The sequence below is a fragment of the Solanum verrucosum genome, unplaced genomic scaffold, assembly GCF_900185275.1.
Source record: "Solanum verrucosum unplaced genomic scaffold, falcon-dt-bn FXZP01000254.1, whole genome shotgun sequence".
In the NCBI taxonomy this organism is placed as follows: Eukaryota; Viridiplantae; Streptophyta; class Magnoliopsida; order Solanales; family Solanaceae; genus Solanum; species Solanum verrucosum.
In genome coordinates this window covers 396,315-412,503 of record NW_026019983.1, presented here as the reverse complement: position 1 = coordinate 412,503, position 16,189 = coordinate 396,315, and the positions used below count along the sequence as shown (strand labels likewise).

The 16,189-nt window shown below is 33.5% G+C and overlaps 2 protein-coding genes across 3 annotated transcripts; both read left to right on the top strand.

The window, feature by feature from the left end:
* Window positions 1-1,534: 1,534 nt before the first annotated feature.
* Window positions 1,535-5,962, top strand: LOC125817884 (ubiquinol oxidase 4, chloroplastic/chromoplastic). The gene is made up of 9 exons (XM_049497391.1): window positions 1,535-1,842; window positions 2,515-2,710; window positions 3,279-3,372; window positions 4,108-4,223; window positions 4,707-4,815; window positions 5,061-5,129; window positions 5,400-5,471; window positions 5,556-5,603; window positions 5,696-5,962. Exons 1-9 carry the CDS (start codon window positions 1,667-1,669, stop codon window positions 5,914-5,916), a joined length of 1,101 nt encoding a protein of 366 aa, XP_049353348.1. The 5' UTR covers window positions 1,535-1,666; the 3' UTR covers window positions 5,917-5,962.
* A 3,701-nt stretch (window positions 5,963-9,663) lies between these two features.
* LOC125817876 (E3 ubiquitin-protein ligase COP1-like) lies at window positions 9,664-15,393 on the top strand. Of its 2 annotated transcripts, none has more exons than XM_049497382.1 (13): window positions 9,664-9,858; window positions 11,042-11,119; window positions 11,569-11,724; window positions 12,225-12,584; window positions 12,670-12,827; window positions 12,923-12,988; window positions 13,176-13,254; window positions 13,491-13,646; window positions 13,740-13,838; window positions 14,079-14,183; window positions 14,271-14,450; window positions 14,577-14,687; window positions 14,773-15,393. In XM_049497382.1, the coding sequence occupies exons 1-13, from the start codon at window positions 9,706-9,708 to the stop codon at window positions 14,941-14,943; spliced, it is 1,872 nt and encodes a 623-aa protein (XP_049353339.1). In that variant the 5' UTR covers window positions 9,664-9,705; the 3' UTR covers window positions 14,944-15,393. The 2 variants fall into 2 exon arrangements, with proteins under 2 accessions (XP_049353339.1, XP_049353340.1); XM_049497383.1 differs by having other exon boundaries at window positions 9,800-9,858; window positions 11,565-11,724.
* The last annotated feature ends 796 nt before the right edge of the window (window positions 15,394-16,189 follow it).

Genomic DNA, 16,189 nt, shown 5'->3' with positions numbered 1-16,189 from the left:
CTAACATAAACTTTTAATCGTGGAGCCTCTAATTTATATCCTCACTTATAATTTAAACATAGAATAGAATGACCATATAATAACTCAAAAGGTGCTTTTATAAATCTTATATATTATTTTTTAGAGTTCTTTTTATTATTAGAATATTTAATACTCAAAAGGTATTTTTATATGTCTCATATATTATTGTTTTAGTGATTATTTTGAAGAAAAATCATAACAAGAAAAAATAAATTTTAGAAATAGTCTACAAGACCAAGTTTTATGGCAAATACATCTCACTTTGTATTTTTCGAAAAGTCCAACAGCCAAGGCACGGGGGAAAATATTTTATAAACAAATAAATTGATCGGTGACTTAAATAATAATATTTGTTTTTCCTGAAAAAATGACATTTATTGTTCATTAATTAGTTTTGCTTATGAAGTAGAAATTCGAGATATTTCAACAATTCCAATATAGTAAAAATAGTGTAATATATTGTCTATTAGACATAAATCTTAGTTATATTGACGTGTATATAGTTGAGCAGGTTCACCGTGTTAAAAATGTATCAAATGCTTACCTCATATACTCCTAACATATGCTCGACATGTAACAAATAGTGGCGGAATTAGAATCTTCACTTAGAAGATTTAAAATATAAAGATTAAACACATCAATATGTACTATATATACGTAAAAAATCAAATATTAATAGTGTAATTTTCTATCGAACAGGTCCAGATGACGCTCTTTGGCCCTTGCTATCTCCGCCCCTATAACTAGTAACGACTCTTATTTTGACAAGCCCACTTAACCTCATTTTTATTTATTTTGAAAAACTCAATAGGCCCAATGTTTTATCTTGACAAGTCAATAGACCTCATTTTGATGAGCCCATTAAGCCTCGATCCTATTTTGACAAGCCCAATTGATCTCTATATTGTGGGTGAAGTGCATGACAATATTCGATTTTGATGTTGTCATTTAACTTAACAAATTCTATAATTTCCCAATCTACGTGTGAAGTTTTTATACGACTACAACTTAGACACATATAATTGAATTTTAGTCTTTTTTTTTCTTCTTGAAATTCAATCATTTTGATCTTAATTTAATAATTTTCACTTGAACTTCAATCATATATATGCAAAAAAAATGGATTGAAGTCCACCCAATTTTTTAACGACTTTTACGCATGTCACTCATATGTAAATTTAGTCATTTCATTTGAAGTTTGATTTCTTCAACTCTAACTTCAAACACCATTTATTCAAAATAGATACATGTCGAAAAATGATTAAACGATGGGCATAAATTAAATGACGATATCAAAACGAGAAATTCCTAATAAGCTCATTGGTCAGTAGCGGGTGCTTAAAACAGGTCCAAAACTTCGGTTCGACAACCGACCCAAAAGAATATACCGAACCAAAACTTACCGAAAATGACAATTACAGTCCTTCAAAAATATCTAATTTTCCAAATAACGACAAAACATTTTGATACTTTTCAAAACTATCCCTAACTTTTCCAATTCCATCGCACTTTGTCCATTGGGCAAAGCTGTTTGGTTTCTCAGAAATCTAGCAACTTTCCCACTTCGGAATTTTCTTTTCCTTACCTTCCTTTGACCTCAAAAAAGTATTAATTTGATTTTTGTGGGAAGGAAGAAGGATCAAGAATGGCGATTTCGACTTCTGCTATGGGTTTTGGAACCTCAGTTTCTTCATATTCTTGTTTGAGAGATAGGAGTTTTGAGAAATCATCAGTTTTGTGCAATTCCCAAAACCCATTTCGGTTTAATTCTCTTTTTTCAATTCGGAAATCTCATGGGTCTTCACGGTGTTCGGTTTCGAGGTAAATTATTGCATAAAGTTCTTGTTTTTATGGTAAATCAGCTCAAAAATATGATATTTTTTCAACTATTTGCTGTTTTTTGGGTTGTAGTTTAGTAATTTTTTGTTGGAATTTGAAATTGACAATTGTGGCTAAGAGAATTGATTAAGTATTTCTTTGGTTAGTTAGTTTTTGTCAATTGCAAATGATTAACATTCAATGATAAAACAGGGCAGCCCGGTGCACTAAGCTTCCACTATGAGTATGCGGGGAGGGCTTGTCTATTGTAAGCACAGCTCGAACTCGTGACCTTCTAGGTTACTTGGCAGCAATTTTACTAGTTATGTCAAGGCTCCATTTCTTAAAAGAATTTTGCTATGCATTTGTGAGTTAAAAAGGACATTTAGTTAGCATTGGAATTTTGCAAATGATTAGCATTGAAAAGAAGGTTCTTGTGCATTTGTTGCTTAAGAAGATAGTTTATTTAGTATTGTAATGTTATGGGACTGAATAGAGCTGAATGAATATAGAGTATCTTATAGCCGACCTGTACTAGTTTGGGATCGAGGCAAGTTAATTGTTTGATTGTTTTTTGTAGCAATTTGCAGGTTGATTGATATTTTCTTGAACATCACATTGATGTATGATGGATTTGGTTTAAAAAAATAAAAATCGTTGTACAATTGTATGCAGAAAATCATGTAGAGTTCGAGCAACGTTGTTACAAGAGAATGAAGAAGAAGTGGTTGTGGAGAAATCTTTTGCACCTAAGAGTTTTCCTGGTAATGTGGGAGGGGGAAGTAATGGGGAGCCACCCGATGATTCATCCTCTAATGGTCTAGAAAAATGGGTCATAAAGCTTGAGCAGTCTGTAAATATCTTACTCACGGTAGGTATTACATTTTCTGAATCTAATTAGTGTCTTGTATATTTCTTTTCAACTCAACTGGCATCTTCGTCGGAATTGCGTGTCAATTAATATCAATCCACTATGGCTCGACCTTAAAATTAGTTAGTCTTGGCTATATTTGTTTTTCTGCAGCATGGTGCCAATAAGTTATTTCTCTACTATTCGTTACGCAAGGGCTACCCTTTCTCCTTTTCCCTAAAAGAAGAAAATTCAACTACATATGATCATGGTTTATGTTAAAGTTACTGTTTGGATTACTTTAGTTGCAACTTGAGCAATGCATCGGAATTCGGTAATAGAGTGTGCAACTTCATCTTCTTCTGACATGTTTTGTATTGTAAATTTATGGAATTGCTCTGTGCAGAGTGAATAAGTTATTTTCTGAAATTGATTTTATAGTATCATGTGATACGTTGATGAAAAGGTGTTTGACAGTATTTTCTATTAGGAACATCTTTATTGCATAAGTTTTATTGCTGAGTAGCTTTTCAACATTTCCATTTGGTTTGGAATTTGTCTGATCTCAAAATTATGCTGATAATTTCAGGATTCAGTGATAAAGATTCTTGACACTTTGTATCATGACCGAAACTATGCAAGGTTTTTTGTTCTGGAAACAATTGCAAGAGTTCCTTATTTTGGTAAGTACTATTCTTTCAAGCTGCTGATTGTTTTTTAGCACCTAGATCACTTTTCAAACATCTTCCTGTAAGATTGGAAAGGGATTTTTGTTTTGTTTTTTTTGCTCACATGTAATTACTACAGCACTTCCGTAGTGCTACCTTTATAATACAATCAGCAACAATAAATAGCTAGTGTGATCCCATAAGTGGGGTTCGGGGAGGTTGGGGTGTATGCAGACCTTACCCCTACCTTGGAGAGGTAGACCAGTTGTTTCCGAATAGACCCTCGGCTCAAGAAAACCGTTTTATGAACAGGTTTGAAGGATACAAGAGCAAAGAGCTATGATGAAAATACAGAAGAAAGAGAAAAATATTGACAACAAAGTAGTAAAGATAACCAAAGTAAAGAGAATAACAATAGTACATAAAATTGAGGAACACGATATAATACAATCACCATTCTCTCAAAAAGAGGTCACTTCTCAAACATCTCTCTGAGTTTAGGAATATATTTATTCTACTTGTTTCTTTATCTCTGAACATACATGCTAACTTGGTCATCCTGCAAGAGATCTGATTGTACCTCTCTAAACCAGATTACTGAAATGCTTCTTTTCCCCGTTGAAGGCCATAAATATCTTTGAGCAATTTAAAGAGACCGAATAACCCTTTCTTGATTTATTGTACTTATGAAAGATATTATTGTATATCCAACCTCTAATAAAGACATGTGTGGTCATGTGTTCATAACAGCATTTATATCGGTTCTTCACATGTATGAGAGCTTTGGCTGGTGGAGAAGAGCAGATTATATGAAGGTGCATTTTGCTGAAAGCTGGAATGAGATGCACCATTTGCTCATTATGGAAGTAATGCTCTTTCTTCTAACTTCTTGATTTCCTTTCAATGCATCCAAGTTTTATTTTCCTCTCTGCCTTTTAATCCACTGTAAACTGATGAGCATCCGTTTCTTTAGAATTGTCTTTCTCATACTGTGTAAACGAACTTCAAGTCTGAATTGTGTATTGTACTCAATAGGAAGCGTCACAGCCACCCCCGATTTCTGGTTTAGTGTGTGAGTTGTATATGTTCCGTCTCAACTAGCCATAGTTTATTCAGAATGAGTTAAAATATGAAGAGCTTGATGTTTCAGTTTCTCCATGTGCAAGTTTGAACTTTTTGCTGGAGGAGTATAGCTCATTTACTTATTAACTGAAAGAATAAACTTTTTTTCCGGGATGGGCTTCTACAGATTTGCACATCAATGTAATGAACGTATATGTCAGGCATCACAAAGCCTTAATTTCTAGAATTTTAATTGTGATATAATGGTAATTGTGGTTCAACTGCAGGAATTAGGGGGAAATGCTTGGTGGTTTGATCGATTTCTTGCACAACATATAGCTATATTCTATTATTTCATGACAGTCTTGATGTATGCTTTGAGCCCGAGAATGGCATGTAAGTTGGAATATTAAGATCTGATTTAATCATTTTTCTGCAACGTATGTGTGCTCTTCAACGAGTCTCTGTGGGTTTCATAGCTTCACGGTTTATGGAGTCTCTGAAAATGAAATTGGTGACTGGTCGTGAAGTGATTTTATGTTTGATAAGGCCCTTTAAGGGGTGACTAGTGGGTTTTTCATGTATGGCTATTATCTATTCTAATATTGATACCTTGAATTGAGATCCTTGAATTCTTGCAGATCATTTCTCTGAATGTGTGGAGAGCCATGCATACGAGACTTACGATAAATTCATCAAGGATCAAGGAGGTAATTTTTTTTTTAAAGAAGTTGAATAGTTTGAGCAGCAAAGTTGCATTGATGGAATTAGAAGTGCTACTTTCCTTCAATTTGTTTGTCTAACTTTCTTTTTTAGTCCGTTTCAAAAAGAATGTCTCTTTCCTTTTTGTCAACTCTTTAATTCCAACTTTCAACAAGGCATGTTTAAGACCATGAGATTGAAGGACATTTTGGTACAATCAAATTGAAGGGGAGGGAGTATATATTCATAACTAATATGTAGTCCTAATGCTTCTGCAGAGGAATTGAAGAATTTGCCCGCTCCAAAAATTGCAGTGGACTACTACACGGGAGGTGACTTGTATTTGTTTGGTGAGTGTTACAGTCTTACTTAATATTCTCGTGACCCGATATCTATCTGGTTCAGTAATCTAAACCGTTTTGTGATTGCATCAGATGAGTTTCAAACTTCACGAGAGCCTAATACTCGAAGACCAAAAATAGGTAAAACGCACCACAATGATATACCTTTAGTAAACCGTTTCTAGAAAAGTGAGAGACTATAATCCTGATTGAAATCTACGTTTCCTGTTTAGATAATCTATACGATGTATTCATGAACATTAGAGATGACGAAGCAGAGCATTGTAAGACAATGAAAGCCTGTCAAACTCATGGGAGCCTTCGTTCTCCGCACACAAATCCATGTGATGAGTCTGAAGATGATACAGGGTGTCCCGTACCTCAGGCTGATTGTATAGGTATCGTGGATTGTATAAAGAAGTCTGTCACCGATCCTCAAGTCATCAAAAGGTAGGGAAAGGAAAAACGAGAACAAACTATACTTGTATATACTAGTATAGCCAAAATACAGAGATATAGATACATGTTGTATCTTTTTTTCTGAGGTAGAACATGTTAAATTGCCCAAAAATGGGTAAGCACTTGGTTGTTTTCTCCTTTCAATAATATGTACTAAATGTAATCTTTTGGAATGTTTCAAAGCAAAATAGCCTATTAAAAGGAGAAGCTCTCCTTACTAAGATTGTTTTTATATTTAGAATTTGTACCCGAAACCTGTGATTAAAGGTGGAGGGATCTTGACAACTTTTGGATATATCGACTCCATGAGCATTTTACATACACACACACACCAGTATGTTACCCTTTAGCCCGTGACAAGCTCAGCTATAGAGTTCTATGCTTGTTCGCGGAGATGAATTGATATATTTATTGAATACGTTAGATGAGCTTGAAACCAGAGTTTTTGGCTTGACAAGGACGGTGTTTGTATCGAATGAATTACAACTCCAGGAAAATTAGGTCTAAATACTAAATTAAATTTAAGATTTGAACCAATAATTGGAATCATCCTGAAGAGTATATGTATCACAATACTATAGAAAGAAGATTCGATTATGTGGATACATGACGGTGGTGTCAGGTTAGCTTGCTTGGACCTTAACCAATCTATGAAGCTACGTTTTGGAAAACCAAAGTATCTTATTGTATTATGATATTATTATAATTATTACTATAGCAAAAATATCTCATAAAGTTCTCTGTAACTCCAGATTTTTAGGTCATGTGAAAGCGTGCATGCACAACAGTCTACACCATTGATGAGTAAATTGTACTTTATGGTAGATTTTGAAGACACATCTCCAAGTCGTCATCATCATCATAAAAGTAAAGGCCATAAAAAGTTGTTTGTCTTTTTCCCCTCTTATATTTCAATCTTTTATCGAACGTTCAATATTCACATTCAACACTTAAATACGAGACAATCGATCACCCTACACATGCCTAATTGCCTATATATAGTTCATGCATGATGCAACGAAAAAGTAGAATTAGGTTTGTTGGCCATGTTACACGACTCATAATATTTCTTTGTTTTTATTGGTCCACGTTTATCATATACTAAATTCCAACAATAAATAAAAATAATTAATATCGTGGCTCTGTCAGTAGCCAATTGTTTTAGAAAAGATTGTGTAGCACTCCAAATTGTCTCTATAGAAGAATATGTCAAAACTATATATTATAAGACCAACAATATCACGTGAAAATGTTGAGGTCCTAAAGTTTTTATGTAATATTATAAATAAGACCATAAATAATAATAATTAATTAGTACTATTCCACAGAAGGCGCAAGTATAGTGCGGTTGAGTACCTCTATTATTAATCGATAGATTGAGAGTTTTAATTATGCTGAAAATTAAGTAGACAAAATAAATGGAGATGTTAGAAAGACATTGTCAAAAGATCACATATAATTTCTTGGAGTTTATACACAAATTTAAAGAAAAATAACACATTGAAGAAAATTCTTAATACAAGTGATATCAATTTGTTTGATCTTTGTCGTAACCACTATATATATAGAGAGATAGAAAAGAATCAAAAAGTCATTCTTTATATACCTTAGATTCAAGAATAAAAATCAAAAAAATTTCATTTATGTTCATGTTGGAGAATTCTAATGTGAAAGAATTTGGCCGATTAGCTATTAAATAGTTCTAATTAAAGTAAAGTGAACATTATATTAATTAGCGGATATCGTGGATTAGTCAAGCCACTTGTTATAGAAAATTGTGTTGATCTCTTTCTGTCCTAATTAAAACTCTAAACTATTTAAAGTTTAAAAAAATGTTAATTCTATTTATAGTGGGATTAGTTTAACACTTTTGATTAGTCGATGGAAGTACGCCACGTCACTACTTTTATTGTGACAAGGTTGAACTTCAATATAGAAATTTTATCAAACTTCTCTAACAAATGCAATATATATATATATTTTTTCATGATACACACATCAATGACTTAACTATAGTTAAGTAATGTTACTGAAAAAATGCAATTTTTTTCTAAATGTCTCATAAGAATTTGACTCATCGATAGAGATTTTCATATATATATATATATATCTTAGATAATTTTAATTTCCTTTTTTCCTTCTCATTTCTAGGTGAAGTTTTAAGTACTTTCATTTATTGCACTTTGTATTGTCCCATTTTTTCTATCATAAAAATTGATGTGAGAGTGAGGTTAGCTAGAAATACATTTAATTGTAATGTCAAATTCATAATCAACTTGTGGCCAAATTTTAGTATCATAAATCTCCATGCATTTAATAGCGTAATTGGGAGAGCAAGTGATCAGTACGATGCTTAGTTTGTCAAACACGCATAAATATATAAAGATTTTAATTTGTCTTGTCCCGCATAATATAATTTGTTGTTTTCAATCCGTAGCGCCTAAATCAGTCATGAATCTCACCGCTGCTTAACTTTTTTAACCGTTTACATTGTGTAATTGTTTCTTTGGATATATATGGAGTTTAACAATTTAAACATACTTAACTAAAAATAAGTATAATTTTAGCACAGTTTAGTAAGTGAACCACTTAATGACGTTACATTATATTATATGATTAATTTATCCTAATTTACTCGTAGAAAAATGTACAGATGCATTGAAAATCTTTTAGAAATTAATTGATTTAAATCATTTATTAGACAACAAAAATTTAGATGCTAGAATGTTTGTAACTATTACTACTATATTTAATTTGGTATATATTCTACCTATTTTTATTTTAACACCACAAAATTAACAAGCTTATAATGGAATGATAAATACTCATTTATCCTTAATCAGAGATCTCGATTTGAAATCTCCTAAATACAATTCACTTTTATTAGGTAGCGTTTTATCCTCTACCATAAAACATTTACGAAACGTAGGATAAACAAAATTGAGAGATGATGACATATAAAATAATAAACTATTTCTTCATTTTTTCAAATTAGATAAATAAAGTAATGAATATATATTTTGAATACTGAACAAGAAAAAACAAGCTTTTCAACTAAAAAGAAAAGTAGGATAATTTTTTTTAAATATAATGAAGTATAAAATTGTAAATTCTTTCTTCATATTTCAAATTAGATAAATAAATATAAATAATATCTACTTTTAATATCATGAATAAATAAAAATGAACGGAGGAATTAATAAGTTAAAAAACTTAAACGTAAAACTTAAGAAAAGAAGTTTTCGGCTTGATTTTAATTGGTTGTTGAAAACTATATAAATCCATTTGAATACGAAAAAAAAAAGAAAATAATTATTATGAGGCGGTCACACTAACAAGTCTCTCCAGTTTTGAAAAACACCCGTTCCCCGCCAACGTGGTCCTTTTATACCCTCACAAAAATACAACAACAACCAAAAAAAAATCACACATACAGTAATCATCTCTCCCATTCCAATTTCCTTTTCATATTCTATACTATAAATATATATCATAACAACAATTATGTAATCGACGCATTGTAACAGATCGATAGACTTGAACCTTGTTCGTACTTGACCTGATCAGTTGGATCGGGTGGAGTGTGATGGGAGGAGGAGGAGGAGAGCGTAATTCAATGGGAGTATTAGTGCCGACGGTGAACGCCGGTGAAACTTCAGCTCCGGCGGGGGCGGAGACGGAGGCGGCGGTGGTTGGGACGGAGGTGGTGGTGGTGGTGACGGAGAGAGTTGCGGAGGAGGAAGAGGAAGAGGAGGTGGATAAGGATATATTGTGTCCGATATGTATGCAAATTATAAAGGATGCGTTTCTAACGGCGTGTGGACATAGTTTTTGTTATATGTGCATTGTTACTCATTTGCAGAATAAAAGCGATTGTCCTTGTTGTTCTCATTACTTGACGACGAATCATCTTTATCCTAATTTCCTTCTTAATAAGGTGAAATTTTCTAGCTTTTTTCATGAATTTGGATGTTCGATTTTGAATTTTAGTTAGATCGGTGAAGATTATACTGCAGTGAGCCTAAATATCCTTGACGATAGCTAGAGCAGTTTTTTTTCATGAATTTGGATGTTTGATTTTGTATTTCACTTATATATAAGTGTAATAATCGTGTTTGTTTGAAATGTATATGAATGGAGATACAAAATGTGTTGTATTGCGTTGATCGGTGAGCTGTGTAGTTTGTTTAAGGGCAATATTAGTAATACTAGTGTTTAGCAATGTAGAATTACATGCCTTGGAAGAATCTGGTTTCGTCCTGTTTGTGTTTATGTTACTGAGAAATGCTCAGGATTTGATGAATTTTAGGATTTATATGAGTGATTGGGGAAGTACATATTGAACCAGCAAAGATCAGTCTTTATGAGTTGAAAAATATACATGTTTGAATATAGTTAAGTCTACCAGGAATTATTATGCTGGCTTCTCATGTATATGTAGAGTAGAGTGTATGCAGATCTTACTCATGTTTCATAGAGATAGAGAGATCCTCGTAGAGATAGAGAGGCTGTTTCCGATAGACCCTCAGCTTAAATAAAGGCTTCTGTATATTACAACAGGACTTCAATGTTTAGGGTTGCAGGAATTCTTGGGTCAGCTGAGATACAGGAGTTAATGATGTCTCAAACCTATTTTATGTATTGCGTCAACGACACATATTGGGTGGAATATCATTGCATTTCTGTAGCAGGAAGGAAGTTACTGTTGAAGGAATCTCGCTCTATAGGGATTTTTTTGAATTTAATTGTGTGGTATTTTAGAAATCTTCTATAGAATGTACATGAAGATTTACATGGATTGGCGATTGGTTAATATAAATTTAGCTCGCATTAATCTGGTTTGATCTGTATTCTGCTCTGTGAGTTTTTGTTAATGTTTTTCAATTTCTATATTGCACCCCTGCAAAGGACTGAATTTTGGAGTTAAAACTTGATCCATAAACCAAGTTGTGTTGAAGTTTAGTAGTTTCATTTCCTTTGTTTCTATTTTTCTTCTCTTTGCTTCTATTCTTTTGTTTTATGGTCTTCATTTTTTCACTAGTTTATTGGATATCGATGACATTCTCGAAGGTTATTTTCCACTCAAATCAAGTTGTGTTGAAGTTTTTTCCATTGTGTAGTTATTGATGAAGAAATCTGCTCGCCAAATGGCCAAAAGTGCTACACCTGTGGAACAACTTCGCCAAGCAATACAGCAGGTCAGATATGCATGAAAAGTTAAACAAGCTCTCTTCGTATCGTTGTAGATAAACTAGTGAATGTTCTTTGTCCGGATGACGATGCAACTCAGTTTTGCTGAGGTACCAGTGATATGATGCTACATATTGTAGGTTGATGTTAGTCTCTTTCATTGTCCAACCACTTTTTAGATTTTACCGTACTAAATGCTTTGACTCGTTGAGAGAAAGATATTATAAAGTCGTGACTTGTGAGAAATTAAAAAACAGATATAGAATATCTGAGCATGCTATGGCTGGTTCTTTCTGTAGGAAACTTGTAAGTGTCCATTCAACTTAGTTTTAGTGGAGAGTTTTAGTTCTCTAATCTCTGATTAGTCTCGGATGATTTTGCCTTTTAACACTTTCTGTCATACTGTCGGGATCATTTCCGTATATCTGTTAGGATTCTCATTCTGATTCTTAGGCAGGGATGCGAGGTGTCCGTTAAAGAGCTGGATAGTCTATTATCACTTCTTATGGACAAGAAAATAAAAATGGAACAAGAAGAAGCTGAAACAAATCTTCAGATTCTGCTCGAGTTTCTCCAGTGTTTAAAGAAGCAAAAAGTTGAAGAGCTTAATGAGGTTTTTTTTCTTGAACTTCTACCGACTTTACACATTGCCACTTTTAGTTTGAATTCATCTGTTGTCATTTGGAAACTTATTGTACTCTATTCTACTTAATTCACATCCCTACGGCAGGTAGAATTTGCTTTTCTTGTACAATATCTTTTCATTCTAACTAGAGAAAGCGTGTTCAATAGTATGTTATAACTGGAGCTTGCCTTCTCCCTTGCTAAGAAAGGGAGTTTGCATATTTCGCTATCATTTAAAAAGATTAAACTCATATCTAATCTTCCTTGTGGATGTTCTTTTTTTTTCATTTATTATCCAGTTAAGGGAATGTGTTTTTGTAATTTTGTGCTTTTACAAGTTGTGTTTGTGTTAAATTTCTAAAAACTTTGGGCTCCTTAGATACTGGCAATTTTATAAACCTGTGGTATACAATAGAAAACCTAAATCTCTTGTCTCTCTACTGATTAAGATTCAAGCAGATTCTTGATTGTATTTTGCACTTTTCCTAGATTCAAAATGATCTCCAATACATTAAAGAAGACATAAATGCTGTGGAGAAGCGTAGAATAGAGTTATATAGGACAAGAGGTAGATATTCAGCGAAAATGAGAACGCTAGTAGATGATTCATCTGCAATGACAGTCAGGCCTCCATTGAGAGATAAGGGAAGTGGTGCAATTTTTTCTAGTCCTGTCAATTTACAAGAACAAGGTCGTGCTGGCACTTCACAGACCAGGAATACTGATACAAGAGCTCCTTGGAATCCTCAAATTGTGCAACGGAAGGATGACAACCAAGGTGGATCAGATTCACAGGATCCTAATCAACCTGGAAAGTCATTAGCAAGGAAACGACGCGTTCATGCACAGGTTAATTCTGTAACTTATTGTTGTGCTTGTTGATGGTCGTGTTGATGTTCATATGCCCTCTTTTAACATGTTCAATTGTCAACAGTTCAATGAGCTTCAAGATTGTTACCTACAAAAGAGGCGCTATTGGGCAAGACAGTCGCAGAAACAGGGAGAAAGGGTAGCAAATATCATGAATAGAGAAGGTTATTCTGCGGGACTTGAGGATTTTCAATCTGTTCTGTCTACCTTTACACGATACAGGTACATCAGTTCATCTAATAATAGTAGTGTTGGCTGCAAATGATCCTAAATATTTGTGCTTACCGTTCTTTTTTCAACTGTGCTTGTTGAAATAGTAGTCTGCGGGTTGTTTCTGAACTCAGGCATTCTGACATTTTCCACTCAGCCAATATTGTTTCAAGGTAAGAAGTTCATTGTAAAATCCAAAACCTTTTTTTCTTCAGTTGTCCTTTTTTCGAAACTAGAACTAGAGATAATCGGTTATTGAGAAACAGGCTACTCTTATTAGTAGTTTTTTTCTGGATACGTTATAGTCAAACCTTTTTTGTGTGTGTTTTTGCAAGCAACTAAATTTCCTCTTCTTGACAGTATTGAATTTGACCGAGATGATGAATTGTTTGCTACTGCTGGGGTATCACGAAGAATTAAGGTCTTCGAGTTTTCATCAGTAAGTTCATGCTTCATGTGAGCTGCTTAATTTTTGCTTATCTTCCCACACGAAAAATTTCTGCTTGTAGTTTAATGATTGTTTTATTAATTGAACTTTGTTTCTAGCCCCTTTTGTCTTCTCAGATAGGATTTTCACATGCTAGATGTTTTCGGAGAAATTTAACTGTTTATTAATTGAACTTTGTTTTTTTTAAAAGATACAATTTGCTAATTGTTGTATGTTCTCTTTATCAGGTGGTAAACGAACCAGCTGATGCGCAATGTCCTGTTGTTGAAATGTCTACCCGATCTAAACTAAGTTGTTTGAGTTGGAACAACTACACTAAAAACCACTTAGCAAGTAGTGACTATGAGGGCATAGTAACGGTTTGGGATGTTACAACTCGTCAGGTAGTATCATCTTATATCTAGATCATGAAAAACACCTTCATATGAATCTGCAGTTTATATCTGATGGGATAAGATTAACACTTTCTTTTTTAGAGTGTGATGGAGTACGAAGAGCATGAAAAACGAGCATGGAGTGTTGACTTTTGTCGTACTGAACCTTCTATGCTTGTATCTGGTAGTGATGATTGCAAGGTAAATAGAAATTCGGAATATGTGTTTTCTCAAGTTTACGTGTTTCCTAATTTGGTTTTTGGAAAGAAAATCATAGTGTTTCTGAAAGTAAAACAAATTTGACAAATGAGGTAAGATGAAATTGGGATTTATCTAATATCTTTCTGCTCGGAGATCCGTAGTCAGTGTACTAAGTCGAAAGAACAGAACTTGTTTTGGGGAGGCGCTATACTTGGAATGTGCTAATTTATTTCTCAACAGGTCAAAGTTTGGTGTACGAATCAGGAAGCTAGCGTTCTTACCATTGACATGAAAGCTAACATTTGCTCGGTGAAGTATAATCCTGGATCCAGTGCTCACATAGCTGTAAGTTTCCATCGAAGGTTCATTTATATTTCATGTTAAAGGATAAATTTTCAAACTAAGGCGTGAACCTATATATATATATTGCAGGTGGGTTCTGCAGATCATCACGTTCACTATTACGACTTGAGAAATATTAGCCAGCCACTGTACATTTTCAGTGGACACCGTAAAGCTGTTTCATATGTAAAATTTCTATCAAACTATGAGCTAGCTTCTGCATCAACTGATAGTACACTGCGTTTGTGGGATGTCAATGAGAACGTTCCAGTAAGTAATCATGCTCCCATCATTTTCACAATCAGAATGATAATATCTAATTCCTGAGAGCCAGTCAATATGTGAAAACCAATTCATACTGAACCAGCATTTTCCTTGTTCTGTTTTTACTCTCAGCTGCGTACCTTTAAAGGACATACAAACGAGAAGAACTTTGTTGGTCTTACAGTAAACAGCGAATACCTTGCATGTGGAAGTGAGACAAATGAAGTCTTTGTCTATCACAAGGTATATATATTTCTGAAACTAGTTGAGAACAAACGATTTAACATCTTTTTCCAATGCTTAATCTGTTATTGAACTATATGTGCAGGCAATTTCTAAACCAGCAGCTTGGCACAGATTTGTTTCTGATGATCAGAATGATCCAGACGGGGACATGGGATCATTTTTCATCAGTGCTGTTTGTTGGAAACGTGACAGCCCAACGATTGTTACAGCAAACAGTCAAGGGACAATAAAAGCACTTGTTCTTGCTGCTTGATCATAACATTTGATTGATCAAACAATCAATCAAACACAAATGATCGATAAAGTTTGACTGATGAAGAGGCTTTATTGCAAAGGAAAAGAGGTATGAGTTCTCCATTGTACATGAATGACCAGATTATTAGGCTAACATTGGTTTCCGATTTTGGTGGTTCCTTATAACAACGTCTGTTTGATGGGGAACGCGGATGTAGCTTTTGACGTTTGATTACATAGTAGTAGTACAACAACTACGCCTCAGTCCCAAACCGATCATATAGTAGTAGTAGTCACATAATTCTTATAGTTTGTGAATCCTCTCTTTAATGGGGTTGTGTTTTATAGTTTATAGTATATAGAGATCAGGATAGTAGAGTGATTGATGTAGTGAAAACATGAATTTTACTTGTCTGTAAAAAAAACTATTTTGCCAGCTTTACCTTGTAAAGCATTATTTTCACACTTTCTATTCTTTTCAATTGTCAAAGGTCTTTATTAGTCTCCATTTTCCACTCCTCCCCTCACATAGTACTAAACTGATAAGAGACTATTTGAAGATTTGCAAGTAAATTTCATTTAGACATTTGAATTACGGCATACTTCAATTGAGAACGTAATCACGTGATGAAGTGTTTTATGCACTTTGGAAACAAATTTTTAAGAAGCTTCGGCGTGTATATTCAAGCTCACATTTCATGTATAAGTTAATCACATAAAATTTGTTACTTTCTTTAATTATACACATCAACTTCAATTAAAATACAAGAGATTTTACGATTAGGTTTTACGACTTATTGAAGCTAATAATGTGTATGATTAAAGGAGGTGTATGTAATGAGATTTTGAGAACATGCACTTTAACTTTTTCAAAATTTGAGTCGGGAGTGTCTAATAGAAACACTTTATGATTAAAGGAGGTGTATGTAATGAGATTTTGAGAACATGCACTTTAACTTTTTCAAAATTTGAGTCGGGAGTGTCTAATAGAAACACTTTATCATGTGTTCATGTGCGTAGTCAGAACAAGCTATAATTCGAATGTCTAAATAAAATTTACTGACAAGTTTAAGAGACTATCGATATATTCACCTTGTTTGTGTATGATACTTTTACCTATAAGTATCGTAAATTGGCGAGTTTCACACTAATGTCAACCTATTATAACCATTCTACTTTATTCAAATTTTAAACCGACAATGTCCAAATTATTATTCTATATTATATGATAATATTAGTGTCTGAATCTTCAAAGCATGAGGCGT

What these genes read in the sequence shown, in the direction of transcription:
- LOC125817876 (XM_049497382.1), top strand. Translation starts at nt 9,706, where the DNA reads ATGCAAATTATAAAGGATGCGTTTCTAACGGCGTGTGGACATAGTTTT. An exon ending in AAGTTGAAGAGCTTAATGAG is followed by an intron (nt 11,725 to 12,224) that starts GTTTTTTTTCTT and finishes CACTTTTCCTAG; the next exon opens with ATTCAAAATGATCTCCAATA. An exon ending in CTGGTAGTGATGATTGCAAG is followed by an intron (nt 13,839 to 14,078) that starts GTAAATAGAAAT and finishes ATTTCTCAACAG; the next exon opens with GTCAAAGTTTGGTGTACGAA.
- LOC125817884 (XM_049497391.1), top strand. Translation starts at nt 1,667, where the DNA reads ATGGCGATTTCGACTTCTGCTATGGGTTTTGGAACCTCAGTTTCTTCA. An exon ending in ATTCATCAAGGATCAAGGAG is followed by an intron (nt 5,130 to 5,399) that starts GTAATTTTTTTT and finishes ATGCTTCTGCAG; the next exon opens with AGGAATTGAAGAATTTGCCC. An exon ending in TACTCGAAGACCAAAAATAG is followed by an intron (nt 5,604 to 5,695) that starts GTAAAACGCACC and finishes TTTCCTGTTTAG; the next exon opens with ATAATCTATACGATGTATTC.